The sequence below is a fragment of the Carettochelys insculpta genome, chromosome 15, assembly GCF_033958435.1.
Source record: "Carettochelys insculpta isolate YL-2023 chromosome 15, ASM3395843v1, whole genome shotgun sequence".
Lineage (NCBI taxonomy): Eukaryota > Metazoa > Chordata > Testudines > Carettochelyidae > Carettochelys > Carettochelys insculpta.
The window spans coordinates 3,655,600-3,680,270 of NC_134151.1; the positions used below are offsets into that span (position 1 = coordinate 3,655,600).

General features: G+C 45.6%; 1 protein-coding gene across 2 annotated transcripts in view; it reads left to right on the forward strand.

Annotated features, from left to right (window-relative positions):
• Window positions 1-1,069: 1,069 nt before the first annotated feature.
• The window catches only part of DNAJC18 (DnaJ heat shock protein family (Hsp40) member C18), a 36,188-nt gene continuing 12,586 nt past the window's right edge, over window positions 1,070-24,671 (forward strand). Inside the window, exons 1-7 of one of the 2 annotated variants that reach the window (XM_075009364.1) lie at window positions 1,070-1,142; window positions 3,326-3,512; window positions 6,285-6,430; window positions 9,007-9,192; window positions 17,189-17,301; window positions 19,177-19,286; window positions 23,225-23,397. In XM_075009364.1, coding sequence (XP_074865465.1) covers window positions 1,106-1,142; window positions 3,326-3,512; window positions 6,285-6,430; window positions 9,007-9,192; window positions 17,189-17,301; window positions 19,177-19,286; window positions 23,225-23,397 — 952 coding nt within the window. In that variant the 5' untranslated portion in view covers window positions 1,070-1,105. The remainder of the gene's footprint in view (window positions 1,143-3,325; window positions 3,513-6,284; window positions 6,431-9,006; window positions 9,193-17,188; window positions 17,302-19,176; window positions 19,287-23,224; window positions 23,398-24,671) is intronic. The other variant, XM_075009365.1, reaches the window with a different exon arrangement.

The following is a 24,671-nucleotide window of genomic DNA, read 5'->3' on the forward strand; positions in this document are numbered from 1 at the left end:
TCTAGCCAGCAGGAACTGATGAGGCTATTTGACTGGAAGCTAGCCTGTTACTGCAACTTTGTCTCTGCTCTCACTGACACTTCGCTCCCTTCAGGCCACACAGAATACAGCCTCCAAAATGTCACCCTGCCCTTTGGATCTCACCACTCGTTCCCTTTGTTTCACCACCTTAAAATCAACCGAATTGTTATTTGCTCCTCTTCACTTTACTGGACCTTGGTTCTTAACGTGATGCTCCCCCACCTCCTGCACTCTGCCAGGGATGCCAGTGTTGTTGCCCCATTTAGCTGAATCTAATAACATCATCATAATAATAATCTCCGACAACTACCGCTGCATTTTTTTCCACGCTGCTCGTGCACGCCGCACGCTCTCCCCAAGCTGCTGCACCATGACACGACCCTCCCACAAGCAGGCCAGGGGCCTGGCTTTGAGCCGGCTGGACCGGCTCTTGGAGGGTTTGCCAGAGCCCAGCGAGGACATAAAACCGGAGGTGGCTTCGGACACTGTCGTGCAAACGGATGCCACTGCGCTGCCCCAGCTGCAGGGCAGGCTGCACGGGTAGGGCTGGAGCCTGGCGCACAATGGCTCCTCCGCACAGCATGACCTCACTCGCATGGTGTGTGAGGTCACGCTGGTGAGGGTGGGGCCAGCCAAGGAGAGAGAGCGGGGACCACCTGCTCTCTCCTCAGGCCCATCTGGCAGGGGCCCCTCTGGCCAAGCCGCCTGCAGGGGCACTCAGCTGGCGCCGCACCGCCCCAAGAGAGCTGGGCCCAGGCGCTGCGCTGCGCTGCGCAGCTGAGGGAGGGGCAGGGCTGTGCGGCACCAGGCGGGCGGTCTTTCGCGTCGGCCACAAGGACGCGTGATGTCACCGAGCGCTTCCGTTACGTCATCGGCTATTTCGGTGGCGTCACCACGCACACGTCGTGGAGAAGGTGGGGGACGTTTCCCTCGCCCGCCTCACGCGCTCCCAGCCGCGCGGGGCCGCTGGGTAATGTAGTCCAGCGGCAGGACTACGCTACCCAGCGAGCTTCGCGCCACCCCCCCGCCCCCGCCGGCTCCGCAGGAACGCCAGGTCTCGTCCCGTCCCCTCCCCCCGAGCAACATGGCGGGGCTGGGCAGTGGGGAGCGCTGGGCCGAAGGTAGCGAGCGCCGAGGGCGGGGGGCTGTGGGGATGGGGCACCGTGGGGGATGGGCAGGGAGATGTGTGTTGGGGAGGAGCGGGGCCGGGCAGGGAGTGCGGGGGATGCTGTGGGGGGAGGACAGGGGGAGCTGTGGGGCTTGGGCAGGGGTGTGGGGGCTGGGCAGTGGGTGCTGTGGGGGCTGGGCAGAGATGTGGGGGCTGGGCAGGGGGTGCTGAGGGGGCTGGGCGAGGGCAGAGATGTGGGGGATGGGGAGGGAAGGGGTGTGGGGGCTGGGCGGGGGGTGCTGTGGGGGCTGGGCAGGGGGTGCTGAGGGGGCTGGGCGAGGGCAGAGGTGTGGGGGCTGGGCGGGGGGTGCTGTGGGGGCTGGGCAGGGGGTGCTGTGGCGGGTGTTGTGGAACCTGGGGAGAAGGTTACTGTGGGGGTGAGGAAGGACAGGGCCTGCACTGCATTTTTCTCTGCATGCCATTCTGTGTAATCTAGCCCTGGACCTTTAGTTTCCAGTCCATGCTGTACTTATATTATTCTGCCTTTTCATTAATTTGCATTGTATATTTGGTTCTTGCTTAAATTGCAGCAAGGGCGGTTTAGGATGGACATTAAGAAAAAATTCCTAACTGTCAGGGTGGAATAAATAAATTACTGTCAGGGTAGTGGAATAAATTGCCCAGAGTGGTTGTAGAATCTCCATCGCTGGAGATATGTAAGAACAGGTTGGTTAAATATCTAGCAGAGATGATATAGATGGTATTTAGGTCCTAGCATGAGGGCAGGGAACTGACTGGGCTCAATGACCTCTTGAGATCCCTTCCAGTTCTAGAGTTCTAAGATTCTCTGTAGCTGATGAACTTTATCCTTTTTCTCTGTTACTTGCACTGCATAATGTGTTTCTCGGATATGGTACCCACACATTAAGGGACACCCCCACCCCTATTACAAATAATCCAGGGGTAAGGCTGTGACGAAATATGCATTTTTCTTTCATGGATTTTCGTATGTGAAAAGATGTTTCCATTAGAATGAATACTGAGGTTACTAATGCATGATATTATCACAACACTAATTTAACCATAAATCCCTTTATTAAATACAAAGTCCCACTGATAGTTACACATTTGCTCTAAACATGCCTAAATAATAAGCAGTGTGCTGCTCCAAACAGGAAAAAAAAAATTAAAAGCATTTGGTCAAGATAGTTATAAATGGGGGTAAACCCAGGGATGCTTAGACTTGCTCTGGGAGACTCCGGTGTGGTCAGGTAGGTATTAGCAATGAACCGTTTAAAAGCTTTCTTTTTCACACCCTTTAACAAACAATCTTTGTTTTTTACACCCTTTAACAAACAAGTAATCTACACGACCGCAGAAGATTTACCCACTCAGGATCGATCTTCTGGGGTTTGATTTCAGGCATGCACAAAATCGAGCTTTCCAGGATCAAAGTTGAGCCCTGTGCTCTTCACAAGAGGTGAGGAGTAAGGGAGGTTGAAGGGAGAAACTCTCCCTTTGACCTTCCCCTGGTAAGAAAGACAACTTATGCAAACCTAGGTCAATTTTAGCTACGCAATTGGTGTAGCTAAAACTGTATATCTGCGGTCAACTTCTGTGTCTAGCATAGATATACCCTAGGTGAAATCAATTTCTGTCATCAGTGAAAAGCTGATTCAGACAGTTCGCCCTTACATTCTGTCTTAGCCTAGATACAATTTCCAAATGCCTTTCTTCCAAAGGCCTTTTCTCTATGTGTCTTCACCTAGTCCTTGCTGATTAACAGATTTCCCTTTGAATGTTCACTTTCTTTGAGTAGTTGCATAGGCATTTTTAGCCAATGCAGATAAGTGGGATGGGAAGATCCATGGTAGTTACTTTTAAGATAGTTTCTCTTATTTAAAACCGTTTACAGTCAGCGCTATTGGTTAGAGGCCTTCTTTTTGAGAACTTTGCCTTATTTCATTCTTTGAACAAGTCATCCTCCCTTTGTCATTGTTTCCGGCTTTATTGTTAGTTTCAAGACCCTTCATTTAGGTCTTGCTAGGTAGGGTCTTTCTTTAAAACACATTTCTTTAACCAAATTGATGTTAATTTTAATTCTGACTGATATTGTATTTATTCTACAGTGAAGCATGCAGAAATGCGTCACTGTGGTTTTGGTAGTACATTCATAATGGGGGCATTGCTTTGCAGCAGTAATTGATGCACTCAGAAGGAATCCATGCCCAACAGAGGAAAGCAGCGAGAGTTCTGACTTCTGTGCTTGCAGTGACTGTGTGAGGGTGAAGAAGGAGAAGAAATGGGACAATGAGAGGGGTCAAGCACATTCTGGAGAAACTAATATGACTTACACAGAGGAGCAGTTGTATGGGGTACAAAGGTAAACTATTTTCAGTGGACCTTATGTTAAATTGTATCGGCAGAAGAAAAAGTCACGCATAAGTGATCCTTTAATAACCAAGTTTCTACTGCAAAGACCCTCTCGTCCTAAGCAGCTAATGTGCACTTGTGGCCTGATTGAAGGGCTTTTATGGTAGTGGGAGTGGTAAGAGTTCTGCACCTTTTGCAAATTATGTCCTCCTATTATAAGCCTCCATCTATACTGCCGTGGAAGATCGACCCACTCAGGGTTTTGTTTCGCGCATGTGTGGAATGGCTCTTTCCACGGTCAAAGTCGACCCTGGAACTCCCCACGAGCGGTGAGAATTAAGGAGGGTTGACAGGAGAAACACTCCTATATATCTTCTTCCATGTAAACAGCCATAGAAGATGACTAGTGGGGAGTCAATTTTAGCTATGCAATTGACATAGCTAAAATTGCCTTTCAGTGGCTGACTATGTCTAGTGTAAACATGGCCGTAAGTATCTGTGACTGGCAAAATCGGCAGTATTAACCATATTCTGAACCTTAGTTTATGCTTCCTTGCAGTATTATCAGGTTTAAGTCACAAATGAACAGTTTGTCTATTATGAATAGGAACAGAAGCTGATTTCCAAATGTTAGTCACTCTGCCTTACCAAATTTAACTGTGAATTTTTACTAAGATTACTACAGCCGCTGTATCCATCTTGTAATCTAAAAAGTTTGCAAACAATCATTTTTAAAACAGCATTTTTTTAAAGTTGCACAAGCACAAACATTTCCTTTTTTAGATTATAAAGTTTTAAAATTTAAAAGTTAGAACCATTTTTGATTATTGTTTGAGGGGAGGAGAGACCTAGCTCTAGCTGAGACTTTGTTCTAAATTTCAACCCAAGCTGACTTTGCAGCTGAAATAAATTCCCTGAAAAGTATTTGATGAAAATAGACATAACTGTGTGTTTAAATTAAGGATCTCTTCTGCATGAACAAAACCCCTGTTTGTGTTGACTTCAGTAGGGCTCTGTGTGGATATGTACGCGCAATGCTTCACAGGACGGGGGGCCTGCTTGTGAATAAGAGACCTGGCTAAAGCAAGGCTAGTACAGTCAAGAACTATTCACTCTCCTGCCCCTTGCATTGTCAGTGTATCTCAGTTTTAGCTCTTCTGGTGGAACTCCTGGAGTAGGGAAGGAGGAAGGATGGTTCAGTGGCTAGAGGAGTAGTCTGGGTTGAGGGAGACCTGGTTCAGGTCTTGCTCTGCCACAAACACCCTGTGTAACCCTGGACCAAGTCACTTCATCTTTCTGTGCCTCAGTTCCCAGTCTGTAAAATGGGGATAATAGTGCTTCCCTACTTCACAGAAGCGAGCATACTTGCATTAAAGATTGTGAAGTGCTCAGGTATGGCATGCATGAGGTTATATAAAGCATCTGAGATAGGTAGACAAACTTTGTGCTGTACACAAATAGAGATAACAGTGAAGGACCCACCAAGCTCCTTATCATTTGTTGATCCATGTCAGGATGTTAAATTTAATCTTTTGAGGAGCAAATAATTTATACAAGATTGTCTATTGCAAAGGATGCACGTGCCTTGTTTGCTAAAGCATACAAAATGAACTTAGTAGTGTCCAGTTTCTACTGGCCACATGTTCAGGTTCAGTTGTTATGTGCCTGGTACAAATGGGCACACTAGCGGCGTGCTCACCAGGGCAGGCAAGAGATGTGTGAGCACGGAGACCAACCACCACATCAGCCCTTTAGATCTGCTCCTTTCGAGAGAAGGTTTAGCTCAGGGGCTGGCGAGATATGGCCCGTGCGCCAAATCTGGCCCGCTGAGCATTTTAATCCAGGCAATGGCCTGCCACTGCAGCAGGGAGCAATGCTGCTCAAAGCTGGCTGCTCCCTGTGGCTCTCTGTGCTGCGTGCTGTCCTTGCCCCCAGCAAAATCTCTCAGCTCCCAACAAATAGGAGGTGAGAGATTTTGCTGGGGTGGCAGCAGCAGCGAACCCTTCCCCCACGAATCAGAGAGTCGCGTGGAACAGCCAGTGGGCTGGGGCTGCTGGCAGGCAGGGAAACTTGCTTCAAGTGCTGCCGGCCAAGCTGCTTACGTAAGCACCTCCCAGCCAGAGCCTGGCTTTGGCACACCACCCCTCCTGTTCCCCAACTCCCTCTCAGGCCCTGAACCCCTCTCTATATCCCTCCCCCAGGCCAGAATCCTCTCCTTTACACACACACTCTCCAAGACCCTGCACCCTAATACTCTGCTCCAAGTCACAACCCCCTCTTTCACCCAAACACCCTCTCAGACCCCTCACCTTATCCTGTACCTGTCTCCTACCAGGAGCTCCCTTCTGCACCCAACCTCCATCCCAGACCCTGCACCTCCTCCATAGAAAAGTGCCGCCCTTGACCACTTACCAAAATCTTGGAGTGGCCTCCGTCCTCCTCCCCTACTCAAAAATTATTACCCACCCCTGGTGTGGTTGGATTAATGTGTTACCTCTGCCTGTGGCTAAACAGGGACTTCATTTTCTAGGAGGCGCAACCTGGCACCTTTCTTCAACGCTTATATTTTTAGTAAGTGAATTTTGAGTTGTACACATGACAGCCATCCCTGAGACCTTGCTCTGATTCCTCATGCATCTTCGCAACTTACAGTTTGTCTCTGCTGCTACTTTTTCCTTGCCTGTGTTTAGCACTGTGTGCTTAGTGTCTTGTAAAATGTCCTTTCAGCTATACTGACAGAGGCACACAAATTAAAAAATCGTCCAATTTTGTCTGTTTTCAGAATAAAGAAGTGTAGCAATTATTACCAAATTTTGGGAGTTGAGAGAGATGCCAGTGAGGAGGATTTGAAGAAAGCCTATCGAAAACTGGCCCTTAAATTTCACCCTGACAAGAACTGTGCTCCTGGAGCAACAGAAGCCTTTAAAGGTATGTGAGATGAAGCAAAGGAGATTATAGCAAAAATCTCCCAGCAAGGCTGGCTTCAACTATGGCAGTGCGCCCTGATGGGAGATTTAATGGAAACACAGACAGCTTGTAATTTTCATAGGCAATGGTAAGATGCCTACAGTTCTCATTATCAAATTCCACAGCTGCCTGACAGAGAGTTGTCTTTACTAGGAGGAATTTCAGAGTATAGACCTCTGTGAGAAGCAGGGTGGTGGTAAAATACTGGAAAAGACAATATTGCTCACAATGTGCTCCATTCACTTAGTTCTTTAGCTTCCTCTCTGTCTAGTCACCTGTTGTTTCGTATGTTCTATTTAATACTTTATGAACAGAGACCTGCCAAATTCATGGTACATTTTGACCAGTTTCATCGTCAGACTGTTTTAAAATTGGTCAAGTTCACATTTTCAGATGTTTACATCTGAAATTTCAGTGTTGTATCCTTGGGATTCCCAAACCAAAAGTTAGCTGGAGGTGGGCCTTTTTTCCCTCCCACATGCACCCTAGAGTAGCTGTTGGGGGCATGGATGGATGCTTTCCCTACTCATCCTGGTGGGGACTCTCACATAGGAGCCTCCCAGCTGGGGCACTCCCAACAGCAGCATGGGAAGATCAGATTTCATGGGGAAGGCCTTATTTCATGGTCTATTGCATGTTTTTCATGGCCATGAATTTGGTAGATCTCGAACTATGAGTATAAAATCTTGATAACCTTGAAAATTTTGGTGTATTATTGTGATTCTCTGAATTTTATGCCAAGATTATATTATCTGTATCAAAAGTTTTAGTGTCTAAACCCTTAAATTAAATCTGTAATACATTCTCTTTAGTCTCCTGCAGCCAGGCCCTGGATTGTCTTAATACAGAGCTTGGCAAAGCCTTGTTTTGAGTTAGCCACTGTTGAGACAGAAAACTTGAAGTTGTAAAGTTACTTTTCCTTCTGGGCTGGGAGTGAGTTTTCAGTGTAAGTTGCCTCTGTAAAATATGTTTCAAACAGCACTAAGAAGGTACGCCAATTCTAAACCTAAAAATCAAACTTCAGTGTTTAGATAACTTGAACCTTAGAGAACATGAGCACAACTTTACAAGAGAAAACTGCATGCCTGGATTTGTTGCTGCAGCTACTTGACCTTCAGAAATTAGTATATCAAGATGTCAGTGTATTCTGGGACACACAGTGACTGAATAGATTGGTAGTAAAATTTGGGCTCTTTTATCTTGGGGTTACTAGTTTAGAGCCAGCTCAGGTGGCTAGTAATGAGGTCATTGCCAGGTGACTGGCTGTATGGTGGCCAATGTGAGGTAAGTCTCATATTTGGAGTCCTGGTAGACACCCAGGTGTATCAGTTTGTACCTTTGTCTTCGGTCTCAGTGAAGTGGCTACAGATTGAAGAGACATGGCCATGGACACCAAACTGCCTTATTGGTGACTCTTTCAAGTCAGAGTTCAGATGTTTGGAGAAGAGAGGCGAAAGCGTCAGTGATGTACTTATTCTGTGAAGAATGGTTCTCATTCTCCAGGGCCATCTTAGTGCTAAACGTAATATGGCTAATGTATTGCCTTTAGCATTAAAAAGCAAAATGGACAAGTTTGAAAGCTGCTGCTTTATTAATATAAAGGCAATTATTGTAAATTCCTCAATCCTTATTTGAGAATTAATTTCCCAAATGTTTTGTGATTGAGCTCTGTTCTTGATAGCGTCTCCCTTGGGACTTGTGGAAATCCCAGCTCAAAACTGTGCCTTTGAATGGGATTGTCAGCAAGTGCGTATTTGTAAACTAATGGCCATTCGCACTTCACACTCAGTTCTTTTCTTCCCACTGGTGCATGAGATCTCTAACTCTGCTGCCATTCTCACCTACCCTCCATGGCTTGCTGTACATGCAGTTGCACTTGTTTCACTAAGGCCCTGTCTTTAAGTAAAAAAGATGCATTTTAACTTGTGCTAAGCCAGGCAGTGTTACAAGTCTGGTAAAGATGATGCAGTTGTCCCCTTTCATCTTATTGAGGTAAATCCTAGGAGGAGCCTAGGGTTTATCTTGACCAGTTAATAGGAACATAGTAGTAGTTAGCTTAACACAAGTTAAAAGCGCACATCCTACAGCAAGGATGCAGTGAAATATAGTTAACCATATTGTGAGTGGAGACACGCTTTGTCTAAAGCCTACCATGTCACTAACTGATTTCAGACTTGTTAAGAAGTGGTATTGTCACTCAGCCCTTTAACAGATGTCCAGAATGGTCTCTTCCCTTCAGTCCCTCCCTATACTGTAGGGCATGTTTTAACGCTTTGCTTCCATCCCAGATGAGTCAGCAGCTTTCCACAGTGCTATACCAAAAGCCACAGGAATAACTTGAAAGGTGCACTCACTTTGCTTTAAGAATGACAGCTCCAGGGGACATCCAGTCTTTCTGTCCAGGTGGTTTGGGTTTATATTACATCCAGCAGAAAAGGAACCTCTATCAACTTCTAGCTCCTCCTCTTATGAAAGGCATATTGACTTGAACAGTTTGTGTGGCATATACGTGTAATATTCCTCTCTTTATTCTGCAGCAATAGGCAATGCTTTTGCCATTCTGAGCAATCCAGAAAAGCGATTACAGTATGATCAATTTGGGGATGAGAAAGAGACTTTTAGCACTCCCCGGACGAGGAACTATGATTATTACCAGGAATTTGAAGCAGACATCACACCAGAAGAAATATTCAACATGTTTTTTGGTGGGCACTTCCCTACAGGTCAGTGTTCTGTCTACCATGTCTTTAAAGTGTAAAGCATTGGAAAGTTAGCTTTATTTGATGCTGGGGCCATGTCTGTGCTTCACAGCTAAACTGATACAGGCAGCCTATGTCAACCTTACTGTTGAGGTGCACACAATGCATTGCTCCTCTCATCCATTTAACTCTTGCTATGCTGACATAATAAAACCATCTTGACATTTGCTTCAAAACTAGCTGCTCTGACCCTGGGAATATGTGCTACATTCATGTCTATCCTCCTAAAGAAGCAGTGCCAGCAGCCCTTTAATCAGCCAAAGGTGCATTCGGCAGTCATTCTCCAGCTGCTGAATCTCTTGTTGAAGTGCTTCTCGCTGCAGTCAAGGTCTATGGTGTATGGCTTTATGCATTGTGGAAGCAAGTGTTTGGCTGGGTTTCCAAGCATCACTATTGGCTTTTTCACATCCCCACTTAGTATCTTCTGCTTTGGAAAGAAAGCTCTTGCTTTCTGTACAGGCCAGTGTTCCTGAAGATGCATGCATCATGCCTCTTTCCAGACCACCCTGCACTGATGTCAGTGAAGTGATTGACCACAGTGTGCAATACTATAGATATGTAGCCATTTCTGTTGATGTACTCCATCAAAAGATGTTCTGGGGCTAAAGTGTGGCTCTGTGTGCCGTCTATCACCCACCCCACTGTGGTTAGGGAATCCCATTGCTGTCGAGCCATCCACTATTTCCCATGCTTACTGAGAGTCACGGTCTGTCATAGCAGGAGACAGTTAATTTGCCCTGTACACCTGCATCGCTACAATTCCTACAGGGCACTTCTGATTCATGACTGATCAGTAGCAGGCTGGAGTTGCCAGCTTCCACGCAGTGATTGTCACTCCTCTACTGCTAAGGCAGTTCCCATTATGATATCCTTGCACCAGAGGGCAGGGGCGAGCTCCACATGTAGTTTGGGGAAATGTGCTCATCAACTGGGCATTGCTCATCATCCCAGATTCTCAAAACGATGCACTCCCACCACTCAGTGCTTGTTTCCTTTGCCCAGAACCAACAGTCCACTGTGGCCACTCTGTGAATGCCAACATCAATCTTAAATTATTTCTTTGTATGGCACCCAGCAAGATAGACACCACAGTACCAGCAGGTTTGCAGCTCACAAAATATCACAAGATCATCTGTGTTGTGTTCATAATGCTCCTCTCAATGCTGGACAACAGTGCAGGATCCATGCCTTCAGACAGATGATGCACAAGGAGTTTGCGGGGGCTGTTTAAAAGTGGTTCCAAATGAAGTTGGAAGCCCATACGAGGGTTGGGCAGAAAAAACTGCATTATAGGCCACTGGAGCCCACCTGCATGATACACTGCGATCTCTTCTCAGGACAAGTGGCAACAGATGGTGTGCGTGGGATAGCTACCCATGTGCACTGCTCCCTCTGTCATTGCAAAAGCAGTAACTGTGGACACCCTCTGCTGTCACAAGGAGCATTGCTTAATTACTTTTCAGAACAGTAAAATCCAACTGAGTGCCAGCTTCTGTGAATCTTTTCTCACTTCTTCCTTTTCATGTCTAGCACTGAGTTTATTAACTTCAGGCTTTCAGAATGCAAAAGCCTTCTGTAGTCTTGCTTTCGTCACTTGCTATTACAACAGCATTGCCACACAGTTCAGTGTAGGTTCATGCTGTTGCTGCTCTAGCGCAGCCAGCCAGCACACTCCCATCCGTTAGCTGTGTCTTTTTGCCTCTCCTGAGAGTTCCTAACAACCGCTGAGCTCCAGGGAAGAGAGTGCCACCATGCAGCAAGGGCTGAGACAGGTTAGATTCCTTGTGGACCATTTTTTTTTTTTCACTCCAACTGTAGTTGATGAAACTCTCGTCTCTCCTCCTCGCTGCCTGAAGCCGGAAATCATTGGGAGGTCAGGAGCTGGTCGTACTTGCCAGCCACATCAGCAGTAGTGTTGCTGTCACGGGCAACTCATTGACTATATGCAGGCATGCAGTGACATCGGCTGTCAGCGCTCCCGTTACTGTACGGTATTGCTATAGAAGCATAGGAAAGAAAAGCTCTCTCCATTTGGCTTATCTACTGCAAAAATACCAGAAGTTCATGGGTCTACCATCAGATTCATTGGCAGGGATCACCACCTATGTTTTATGTAACTGGGCACAGGATACATCTGCACGTCGAGCTTGGGGAGGGACAAACTACGCAAATACATACGTAGGGTCTCAGATGCGATCATACTCAGAGCAGCTAGTTCCTTGCGCCTGTCATGGAGTGGGGGGGGTGCGTTTGAGGGAGTCAGGCTGTGTGTGTGTGTGAGACAGGCAGAGCAGCTCACAGCCGCTAAGGATGACCCCCTGGGGCTGTAACCTAAGCTGGCAGGTAATACGTCTGACCTGAACAAACAGCAGGGAGGAGCCTAGCTGGGTTTGAATTGGAGGTGGCAGTTAGAACCTGGGTGGAGAGGGAGTTGGAAGGCAGCCAGCCTGGCTAGGGGGAAAGCTACACCCCAGATGAGGCACTCCTCAGGCTCCTCTCCCCAGGCTGGGTTGGAATGCCTGTCTCTCCCTTCTGTACTGACATCTCTGTGCTGAGCTGTGCCTCTGTCGACTAATAAACTTCCTGTTCTACCTGCTGAGTGAGAGTCACTCCTGCCTGGGGATGGGGTGCAGTGCTTGGGGACCCCTGAACCCCATCACAGCACCACCACAGCTACACTTCCATTTTATCACACACTAGCTTGGTCAGAACTGATTCAAGTCTGTCTCACGCCAGACTTTGCACCCCACACTCAATATGTGGACTTACCTATACATTCAAAACTTAAGGCAATACTGTGTGCGTATCTGAATCCAAATCTTTTTGGCTGTCGTAGTTTTAAAATCACTAAAAATGGAGATTCTCAGATAGTAGATTATACATGCAGACTTGCATAAAAAATAATAAATTTTTACAGATGCACTGAGTGAAAGGTGTTCTCCCTGCTAATACTGGAGTTCAGCGATAAAAGGTTTAGAGGAGAAAATTAAAAAAAAACAAGTTAAAAATGACTTATAAAAATTAGATGTCTGCAAGTCATCAGAGCCTGATGGAATGCATCCTAGAATATTCAAAAAGCTGATAGAGGACGTATTGGAACCTTTATCTAACATCTTTGAAAAGTCCTGGAAGTCGGGAGAGATTCCAGAAGACTGGAAAAGGGCAGATATAGTGCCCATCTATAAAAAAGGAAAAAACAACAACCTGGGAAACTACAGACCAGTCAGTTTAACATCGGGGCTGGGAAAGATAATGGCACAAGGAAGTAAGCAATTCATTTGGAAGAAAATAAGATAATAGGTAACAGCCAGCATGGATTTGTAAAGAGCAAATCATTCCAGACCAATCTAATAGCTTTCTTTAACAGGATAACAAACCTTGTGGATAAGGGAGCAGCGGTGGATTTGGTATACTTAGTAAGGCATTTAATATGGTCTCACATGAGCCTCTTATCACTGAACTAAGCAAATACAACTTTGATGGGACTACTATAAGGTGGATGCATAACTGGCTGGATAACCATTCTCAGAGGGTAGTTATTAATAGAATTATGGAATGCTAGGACTGGAAGGGACCTTGAGAGGCCATTGAGTTCAGCCCCCTGCCCTCATGGCAGGACCAAGTACTGTCTAGACCATCCCTGATAGACACTTATCTAACCTGTTCTTAAATATCTCCAGAGATGGAGATTCCACAACCTCCCCAGGCAATTTATTCCAGTATTTGACCACCCTGACAGTTAGAAACTTTTTCCTAATGTCCAACCTAAACCTCCCTTGCTGCAGTTTAAGCCCATTGCTTCTTGTTCTATCCTCAGGGGCCAAGAAGAACAAGTTTTCTCCCTCCTCCTTATGACACCCTATTAGATACCTGAAAACCACTATCATGTCCGCCCCTCATCTTCTTTTGGTTCACAGTCATGCTGGAAGGGCATAAGAAGTGGGGTTCGACAGGGGTCTGTTTTGGGACTGGTTTTATTCAATATCTTCAGTGATTTAGATAATGGCACAGAGAGTACACTTATTAAATTTGCAGAAGATACCAAGCTGGGAGGGGTTGCAACTGCTTCAGAGGGCAGGGTCAGAATTCAAAATGGTGTGGAGAAATGGTTTGAGGTAAATGGGATGACGTTGAATAAGGACAAATGCAAAGTACTCCACTTACGAAGGAACAATCAGCTTCATGCATACAAAATGGGAAGCGACTGTCTAGGAAGGAGTACTGTAGAAAGAGATTTAGGGATCATACTGGACCACAAACTAAATATCAGTCAACCGTGTGATGCTGTTGCCAAGAAAGCCAACATGATTCTGGGATGCATTAACAGGAGTTTTGAGAGCAAGACCCGGGAAGTCAGTCTTCCACTCTGCTGAGCACTCATTAGGCCTCAGTTGAAGTATTGTGTCCAGCTGTGGGCACCACATGTCAAGTAAGAGATGGAGAAGTTGGAGACGGTCCAGAGAAAAGCAACAAGAATGATTAAAGGTCTAAAGAACATGAGCTATGAGGGAAGACTGAAAGAACTGGGCTTGTTTAGCTTAGAAAAGAGAATACTGAGAGTGGGGGAAAATCGTTCTCCTTGGTCTCTGAGGCTAGGACAAGAAGCACTGGGCTTAAACTGCAGCAAGAGAGGTTTAGGTTGGACATTGGGAGAAACTTCCTCACTGTCAGGGTGGTGCGGCAAGGCTAGCCTTGCTCCTGGGCTCCAGGCCTCTGTTTAGTCCACTAACCCTACACCCAGAATACTGTTGCCCTTCTTTAGATGGTGGGCGGGGGAGATGGTGGTCTGGGGGGAACCCAGGACCCACCCACTCATTCCAGGTTCTGGCCGAGGGACCATCTGTGGCTGCTAGTAGTGGGGGAGGGCTCCCCCCGTTATGAACACCACAGCTCTTCCCTGGGCCACTTGCCCAGACAGTTCCTCCCCCGCCGTATCTCCTCAAGGTAGTGGCAGCGGCAGCGGCAGAAGCAGCAACACGTTCTCCCTCTTGGACTGGCTCCTCCTGTGTGATCAAGTCCGCTTGGCCTTACACTGAATGGCAGGGACCTTGGCCCCTTGCAGCTGAGCACTCCTCTCCTCCTCTGGTGCTTCTAGAAAAAATCCTTTTGCTTCTCTCCTCTTGCTCTCTATCCTCTCCTCTATCACCCTCCTCTCCCCCTGTCCCACTGGGCAAAGGGTTCTTTTAAAAGCAGGCTTAAGTGGGACCAGCGGGCCCCAATTAGCCCAGAGTGGCTTCTTCCCTAGCTGCTCATGCTCTGCTTGTTTGCCAGCCCTGCTTTTCCCTCTTGTTCTCACCCCCTCCCAGCCTTGCTGTGTGACAGTGGTTAAACACCGGAATAAATTGCCTGGGGAGGTTGTGGAATCTCCATCACTGGAGAAATTTAAGTTCAGGTTAGATGGGATGGGCTAGATGGTGCTTGGTCCTGCCATGAGGGCAGGGGACTGGACTTGATGACCTCCCAAGGTCTCTTCTAGTTCTGTTGTTCTGTGATTCTATGATCTTTGGATGGCACAATAGTTAGCACCCATGTAGTCTTTTTCACCTTTGAAGTGTCAAACGTACATCACAGTAACCAGGAACGCCTAAAGCAGACATGGAAGCTACATTACTTGTTTTGATGTTAGTTATGGTGATGTAATATAGCATCCTTCATTTAAAAGAATCTCAGTTGCACCCACCTGGTTCGACATTGTCAAGATCTGATAGGTCCTGAATGACAGAATTTGCTGAAACGGGAGATCCAGGGCTGCTTCTCCATGTGGCTCTGGCCTCCTGCTTGCCTGGGACTCCATGTTCCCTGGGCTGCCATATGGGGCTCCATCCCCACGATTCCAGAGCTGCAAAAGGGCTCGAGCAGGTGAAGACTCCAGCCCCAGTCCTGCGCTGCTGAGAGGCAGGTGAGGGCTCCAGCCCTGGCCATGCTGCTGGCCACTGCTCCAGCCCCAGTCCCTGCCCCATGGATGCTGGTCAGCCCCAACCCCCGGATGCAACATCCATGGTCCTGCGAGACCACAGATGTTTCCAGATGAGAGAGTGCCAGGTTTAAGAGGTTCAACCTGTACTCTATAAATGTTACCAGCAAATTTACAAAGGGTGAGCCAACCTATCATGGCATAAGCTGGCACCATTCCCACTGACTTTGCTGGAAGTTGCACCTGCTTACACCAGTCACTTTTTCCACTACTGAAATACAATCACTTCTGGCCTGTGGCATCTATTCACCAGCACACAGCGGTGTTACACAGCCATTTAGGACAGGAAGTGGAACAGCATTTGAAACTGCTGGAGGAATTTAGATGTCAGTGATACCAGCGTTAACAGGTGAAATAGAGTACTGAATTAAACCCTTGGAAGTTATCTGTGGCTTTGTCTATACTGCCTGCTTTTGTTGACAGAAGTCAGCTTTTGATGAAAGTAGAGGTATACACACTACCATGCTCCTTCTGCCAACAAAATTCTGTTTTGCTAACAAAGATAAAACTACCTCAGTGAGGGGCATAGAGCTTTCAACAACAAAGTTGTATCAACAGAACAGAGAGAGGCTGCTGAACTCTCTTTTATATTCAAATTCGACACATTAACAGGTGGTTTGAACCGGGATGTGAATTTTCTGGGTCACTATATGGGATCTTCTACAAACTTGGCTTAATCTAATTCTTGGCTCCCCCCAACCCCCCGGCCTCTCTGCTCTCTGATTTGCTCACCTTGATAATTTTTTTTCTGATTTGTCAACCTTGATTACTCTTTTTGGTTCTCTGTGCCTTAAATATTGAGTCTGTTCTGGTATGGCTGTGGTCTGAAGAAGTGGGTCTGTCCCACGAAAGCTCACCCAATAAATTATTTTGTTAGTCTTTAAAGTGGTACTTTACTGCTTTTTTTTCCCCCCCAATTTGGAGTCTCTACTACAAATGAGTTCGGAATTAAAAATAAAAGAACATAGTTATTCTGGTTTTTATGTGATATAAAATCCATAGCTTTAAAAATTGGTAGAGATTAGTTAGCATCATCATTTTGTGCTTCTTTCTTCCCACCTTAGAAGTTTTAAAATATTTTCAGCTATGTACTGTGTTTCTCTTTCTACAAGAAAAGGCAATCCCAAATTGTATTCTTTATCAAGGACATACTTCTCTTTAATCTCTTCCCTCATAACAAAATCCTTAAAGAGGTAATGCAGAAGTCAAAGAAAAAGAACATAAACGAGTACAGCAGGGCAAATGTATGGACTGCATGGTAAAGATTTTTACGTATATTTAGAGCCTCCCAGTACAGTAGAACTTAGAGTTAGGAACACCAGTGTTAATAACTGAACAGTCAACCATAGGGCTCATTTGGAACAGAAATCCACAATCAGGGAGCAGCAGAGACAAAAATCAAACACAATCCAGTACCGTGTTAAATGTAAACTATTTAAAAAAGGGCAAGTTTTAAAAAAAATTGACAAGGCGAGGAAACTGTCTGGGCTTTTCATTTAAAGTAAGATGGTTATCAAGGACATACTTCTCTTTAATCTCTTCCCTCGTTACAAAATCCTTAAAGAGGTGATGCAGAACCCAAAGAAAAAGAACATAAATGAGTACAGCAGGGCAAATGTATGGACTGCATGGGAAAGATTTTTACTTATATTTAGAGCCTCCGGATCCCACTCAAAATAATCTCTTGAGGAAACATGGTAAAACTCATGTAAACGGAGGAGCTGCAGTATAATTTTTTTTAAATAAAATTAATTGAGATTGTTTTGAACTGAGTTTTATTTTGCTGTTTTTTTTTTTTAAATTCTTTCTCCTGCCATGCCAGTGCTCCATGTGTTTTTGTAGGTTATAATCTGACCTCTCATAACTATGCCCAGTAAGTCATTTACGGTAAGGCTGGGTAGCCAGCTCGCATTTCTGAGGAGTAATAAATGCCTACAGTTGAATGAAGATGGCTAGTTCACATCTTTGGATTTTTTTTCTAAACAGGAAATATTCATATGTTTTCAAATGTAACACCAGATGCCCACTATTATCGACGACGGCACCGAAATGAAAGAGCCTGGACACAGGAGAAAGAGGAGGAAGAAAACAGGCCTCAGGTACTCCAGGAGGGAGCTGTTTGTTTTACAGATTGAACATGGGTACAACTGGGCACACTTGAAGTCCATGCTGGCATCAGCTGTGTTCCTAGTACAGTAGAACTTATGTTACCAGTGTTACCAACTGAACAGTCAACCATAGAGCTTGTTTGGAACAGAAATCCACAATTAGGGAGCAGCAGAGAGAAAATTCAAACACAATCCAGTACTGTGTTAAATGTAAACTACTTAAAAAAGGGTAAGTTTTTTAAAAAAAATTGACAAGGTGAGGAAACTGTCTGGGCTTGTTTCATTTAAAGAAAGATGGTTAAAAACAGCATTTTTCTTCTGCATAATAAAGCTGTATTAAGTCAATGGTCAGTTGTAAACTTTTGAAGGAGTAGCCAGAATGTGTGTTCAGAAGTTAAGGCATTTGAGTTACAAACAGCCTCCCTTTGAGAGGTGCTCAGGACTCTGAGGTTCTGCTGTACTTAAAATGGGGAATGTCTCTAGAATCAGTAATAGTTTTACGATTAAAATGGATGTATCTTATTGTGGCCAACTCAGACAAGAGCTAAGTCTTCCATCAGGTGAAATGGATCAGTGCTAGCTAAAAGTCATTTCCAGCCTATAACAAGCAGTCTTGTGGCACCTTAGAGGCCAATGTATTATTAGCTTTCCTACTTGCTCAGAAGAAAAAAAATGGAGGAAGTGGGTTTGTTAGCCTCTAAGGTGCTACAAGACTGCTTGTTAGTTGTGAAAGCGATGGACTAACCTGGCTAGCCCTGAGACTATTTCCATACAATGTCAGTTGTATGGCATAATGGGAAATGTATCTGCAGTACGGACAGACAAGTGTTCACATCACATGCTGTTGCAGTCAGCATTCTTGGTGTGTGAATCAAGGTTACCAACAAGGACTACATAGGTTCAGAGTAGGGGTGTAAAATCCCTTTTGATTTATTAACCGGCTGAATGATTAAATGGAGGAGAAAGGGAGTTCAGCCAGGAGGATAGGATAGGAGCCGTGGATAGGAGCTGTTCCATCTGGCCTGAAGCACCCTTGCCGCTGGGGAGGGGCAGGGGGCAGCTGCTCAAGCTTCTACCAGTTACCTGTAACCGGTAAGTGTCATCCGTTCAGGGGGAGGCTTCCCGCTTAACCATTAACATCCCTACTACAGAGGGCTTTCTGCTTTTCTCTCTGCGGGTGACGGTGGAGAGGGGTGGGCAGGACAGTGTAAGAAGAAACTTTACTATCCAGTCTGTTTGCTTTATGGAATAACAGAAAACTTTTGTCCCTTGAGCCATGACTGTGTCACCTGCACTAAATTCACTTACCTTGAACAAACATACTCAAGTAAATAAAATACACATATGTAGTCCCACAGTGCACTGTGAATTGCTTGTTAACCTGTAACATTCTTAAGAGGTTTCATCCTGGGTACAAAAATAAATGTTAAGTGCCTGTATTTTATGGGCATTGAGAAGTAAACATGAATTTTAGTGCAGGGAACCTATACATGTAAACTGTATCCAAGCAGGATGTTCCCTGCCTGCATTGCTTCTTGGCAGCACAGCAAACACTTACTGTTTGAGGGGATAGCCATTTGACTAGTAAATGGAACTATGCATTAAAAATCTTAACAAAAGTATTATTCGGAGAAAAATGGGTTATTTATTTGAAATTTCAGTTATTCAAGTGTTTTTCTAATAAAGGTAATTTTGAAACTAATTTGAAATTCAAATGTCACCCTTCTGTAAATTCAAGTGTAGTCTGTTCTTGTTGTCTAACACCTGACAGATTACATGCCGAGAGACCACATCATGCCTTTTATCAGCTAGTAAATCTTATTCCCATCTCTAACTGTTATCATCCACTATGGTTGTCCTTTTCAGAATACATACTCTGCATTTATTCAGTTGCTGCCAGTTTTGGTCATCATAGCTGTGTCAGTTTTTACTCAGCTGATGGCCACGAATCCACCATACAGCCTGTTCTACAAATCGTAAGTCCAATTTTTAAAAACTTGTTTATCTGGTTTAGGTTATGTAGGATAGAGGGATATTAGACACGATAGAGAATTCACCGACTTTTCCAAGCCATTCTCTGCAAAAAGCATTATTACTTTGTAATAAAGGAACTGTAGCAATTTCCCTGTTTATGGGCTGGGTTTCCTAGGCATTACCACAATACTAAACTACCAAGGAGCACGGTCCCATTGTGACACGCTGCATACAGACAAGTAACAGAAGACCATTCCTGTCCAAGAGAGCTCACCATCTGCTTTAAAACACTTTCATAGGGTGCTCCAGCAGCATTTAGCACCTTCTGAGCCAGCAAGATCTGAAGCATTACAGAGCAATCTAGTGAATGCTGAAATGAGTGAGGAATGCCTGGCATGGTTCTAATCAGGGCTTGGAGAAAACCCACTTGCCTGTTCGCCCAACAGAAGCAGAAATGTTGCCCAAGGAGAATAGGTCATTTTGAGCTGGAGAAGTCAAGTGGGAGAGCAGAGCCACCTACGTACCACTAGTTGTTTTTTTGGGGAATAAGAGTGGAGCTGTAAGGGGTGAGAACTTCTGTGCTCAAGATAGTACAGACGGCAGCAGCAGCAAAGGAAACTGCAGAGGTGCTGGTGGAGTTGTGAAAGTATCAGTGATTTGAGTGGGAGGAAGGGTATGCATGACTGACTGATTTATACACCCATGTAAATTAGATATCTATGAGATTGTGGGCTGGTGGGGTTCATAGACCACAAGTGTCAGCAGTTCTGTCATGCCAACACTGGAACAGTTTTAGCTTAGTGTTCAGTCCTGGTGGGATCAAAAGGCTTATCATGACTGTGGAAGGATGTTAAAGGGGAATTGAAACAAGTGTTCGGGAAGGAAACTGACAGTACTGAATGCTCAGCCCAGGTGGGTTCTAGTCTGGTAATCCAGGATAAAGTGAGTTTGGGAGTTTAGGCGTTTGCATCTTTGCAGTTTTGTCGTAAAGCAATTTGTGTGTACAACAAAATTCCTCCCTCAGTCTTGCCTTAGTAAAAGGCTCCAAAAAAACAATCCATCTTAAGCCTTTGACATAAAACATATTTTGCTTTCATTTGAAGAATGACAAGATAACAAAAGTGAATGCCTAATGCTTAAATAACTGGAGGTGAAGAGCAGGGGAAAAGCTTGAGCCTGTGCCTTTGCATTGTGCTCCATTCCTGGGCAAGCCATTTGGCACTTGTCACAAGAGTGAACGCACAGAGATTAACGCATGGTTCGGGGACCAGTGAAGTAGTAGGAGTCCAGTCACTGTACGCATCTAGTCTGCTGGAACAGAGGTGAGCGTTGAGCTCACAGGGTTCCTTCCCAGAGCGAGATCAAAAACATGACAGGAATAGAGTAACTCCGAGCCACAAGGCGACTGTCAGGTTTGTTGAAGGTTGTACCTGCTCCCATCCCCTTAGCAGAGACAGTCTTTCTTGGCAGCTCAGAGGTAACAGACAGGATAAGGTTCAGCCAGGGCTGACACTGTGGGTAGCTCACTCCCTGTCCTGTTCCATGGGTTGGAGTTTCCAGACTTTTCAGGGAACTTCTGGGGGTTTCGCTGCCTGCCTTTCCCCTGTAGCCCTATTCTAGCACGGTCCCTTCAACAGGACAGCCAGGATGTTCAATGTGCAGACAGCTGTCCACTCCCCAGACTATGCCAACAGCAGATGGCTCCTTCTCCGAGGTATTCACAAGCCCTGTGATCAGGAGCGCAGGAGGGTAAGCTCCCCCAGAGCACTGCAGAAGGACAGTGATGCCTGAGGAGGGGCTTTGCCCTCAGCTGCACACTTCCTTTATCTGCAGCAGTGGCTGAGATGCTTCAGGGAGAGGGGGGGATTACTCCCCCCAGTGGTGTCCTGTGGGGGGTGGGGTGGAGCTTGAGTTTGGGTTTGTATGCTGTCCATTTTTGCAAAGTGCTGCTTTTCAAGCTGCCTCAAAATTCTTAGCACTGTTACCACAAGTAACAGAGAGGGAGCCGTGCTAGTCTATATGCTATCAAAACAAAAAAGCAGTCAAGCAGCACTTTAAAGACTAACAAAATAGTTTATTAGGTGATGAGCTTTCGTGGGACAGATCCACTTCTTCAGACCACAGCCAGACCAGAACAGACTCAATATTTAAGGCACAGAGAACAAAAAACAGTAATCAAAGTTTCTGATTTGTCAACTTTGATTACTGTTTTTGGTTCCCTTTGCCTTAAATATTGAGTCTGTTCTGGTGTGGCTATGGTCTGAAGAGGTGGGTCTGTCCCACGAAAGCTCATCACCTAATAGATTATTTTGTTAAAGTGCTACTTGACCGCTTTTTTGTTTTGTTACCACAAGGTGTCAGTGTGCATGCCTGGCAGGCAGCAAGGGACTCCCTCTGCGGGTCTTTTGAGTTGTGCCAATCCCAGCCCCAAGTGAAACACCTTGGGCTGCTTACAGATTAGGTGGTCCCTGCTGCTTCCTCCATGCCCTTTGAGCTGGGAGAGTCGCACTTCAGGCCTGCAGGTAGGCATAGGTGCTCTGCCTCTATCTTCAGGCATTTAAGTCCTGCCAATGCCATTGTTCTTATTGCAGAGAATGAAAGTCCAGGCCTTGTAAGAGAAGGAGAGAAGAGGGTTTTTTGACAACCGGAAGAAGACGGGACAAACTGAACCCTGGAAGGAGGGAGAGGCATTGTCAGTGTGTGACCCTCCCTTCTTGGCTATTTCTTCCTCATCCAGGGCAACAGTTCTCAAGTCTGAAAGGGTGTGTCTACACGGGCGCAAATCTTCGAAATAGCCATGCTAATGGCCATTTTGAAGATTACTAATGAGGCACTGAATTGAATATTCAGCGCCTCATTAGCATTAGGACGCCTCCGGCCGCGGCGCTTCAAAAGCCCCTCTTTCGAAACCACGTGGCTACACGGGGGTCCTTTCGAAAAGGACGGGTCCTTTCAAAAAGACCCCTGTGTAGATGCACCGAGCTGCACACTTTCGAAAGCGGGGCTTTCGAAGCGCTGCGCCTGGAAGCATCTTAATGCTAATGAGGCGCTGAATATTCAATTCAGCGCCTCATTAGCAATTTTCGAAATATGGCTATTTCGAACATTTGTGCCCGTATAGACACAGCCAAAGAGACAAGCCAAGAAGATTAGAAAGGAGAATGTGGTTTGAAGTAGGAGTCAGAGAGGCTAGTTCCACACGGCTCCCCTGGCTACAGGGCAGTTTCAAAACCTTATAAGGATGTGGAACCCGGGTTGCCCTGGCTTAGTCAGAATTCCACAGGAGTCTATAATTTGCCTGGGGTTGCCTCAAGAATATTATATGCCTGAGGCAGTGGAAAGTGACATGGAATGGGCGAAATGATAAGTCACACTGCATCCTCAAATACTTGGCCCTGTGCCTTATGTGTGGCTCAGAGACTCCTGTTCTTTCATGTATGTCCAGTCATTTCACACTGATGTGGACAAAAGGCTGCTGGAAAGTGCAGTCAAACAAAAAAGGGTGCTCTGGCCTTTTTATATTTGAATGTCTTGAAAGTCACTTGATTGTGTTACAGAGAACTACCCAGAAGAAAGCAGTGCGTCATGAGTGCCTACTGTACTTGAATTTGGGATTGTCCTTTCTGAGGGTGCTGCTTTTCAATCCCACTTCATTCCAAATCCCTCTAGATGTTGTCTGCGTTGTGTTTTTCTAGACATGTTTATTTCACAATCTCAGCCGTGAAAGTGTAGAAAGTTGATTATGGAATAGTTAGGTGTCTAATTTATTTAGGCAATGGTTGAGGGTACTGTAGCTCTCCGATAGTTGCTGTGAAGAAGTTACAGGTGTTTCCCACTGGAAATACTAGACTGGATGAGCACCTATCTCTCCTTGCCTTTTTTAACATTCCTTGATATGTCTGAGCTACATTAAAAACTTGTCTCTATGCTGTTTTCACAGGTCCATAGGCCATACTGTTCCTAGAGAAACACAAAACCTGCAGGTGCCTTATTATGTTGATAAAAACTTTGAACATAGTTATAAAGGAGCAGAACTTCAAGAGCTAGAAAAAAGCATTGAAAAGGATTATATAGACTATGTTCAGACCAGCTGCTGGAAGGAGAAACAACAAAGTAAGTAATCTTTTGTCATTTGTAAGCATGTGGGCACATAGCACATAAAGTCAGAGTGTTGCTTTTCATTGAAGGTACTTCCATTCTAAGGCCTAGCTTAGGAAGATATATAACCTTCTAAACCTTCAATTCTCAACTTTCAACCCGATCAGAACTGAGGTGCGGCCCATGTGACTTCCTCAGAACCATACAGGTACTGTTTTGTGTGGATACAGCTCACATAACACAGAGAGCTGTATGTGTAGCCTACAATGGTCAATGTTTAGAATGTAACAGCAACGAAGGGGTCCTGTGGCACCTTATAGACTAACAGAAAAGTTTTGAGCATGAGCTTTCGTGAGCATCTGATGAAGTGAGTCTGTGCTCACGAAAGCTCGTGCTCAAAACTTTTCTGTTAGTCTGTAATGTGCCACAGCACCCTTTGTTGCTGTTACAGGTCCAGACTAACACAGCTACTGCTCCGAATGTTTAGAATGGTAGTTCTCAACCTAAATTACCTTTGCACTGTCTTCTGTCACACTTGGTTTGGTCACCTGGTGAATCTGATGCTGAAAGCGTGATACAGTTCACTTTGATTATAAGAGATGCACGTGAAATGTTTTTCACCAGCAGAAAGATTTTGCAAGGTGCTATCTTTTGTGCTTGGATAACATGAAATTTGCCAAGCTTATTCACCTGATCTTTTACGTATTCAGATAGATATTGACAATGTTAGGCACCTATCACATCCAGCATTCAATCATCCAGAACTCTCAAATAACTGACATTTTAAGCATAAGTACAGTATAGGAGAACCCCAAGATACACACACTGGAGTTGTGCATATCTCAGGTTAACAAGACGCTAAGTGGCAGGGAGCTGGCGCCTGGCTCCAGACTGCTGTCCACTTAGGGGAGCTGGGAAACTGACCAGCACAGCAGCACTGGTCAGTTTCCTGGCTCCTACTCTGGGCAGGCCACAGAGCCAGGTGCCATGTCCTCGCCACTGAAAGGAGCAGGGAAACTGACCAGCGCTACTGTCAGGGGCACTGGCCAAAAGTCAGGCTCTGGGCTGCTGCCCCTGGCAGGAGTGGGGAAACTGACTATTACAGTAGTGCTGGTCAGTTTCCGCTCTCCTGTGAGCCAGGAGCAGCCCAGAGCAGGGTTCTTGGCTGCCTGCCACTGACAGAGTCAGTGAAACTGACCAGCACTGCTATGCTAGTCAGTTTCCTGGCTCCTCAATTTAGGGGAAATTTGACTTCCATGGGGTTGCGCAAGAGCACAACTGCTGCGTAA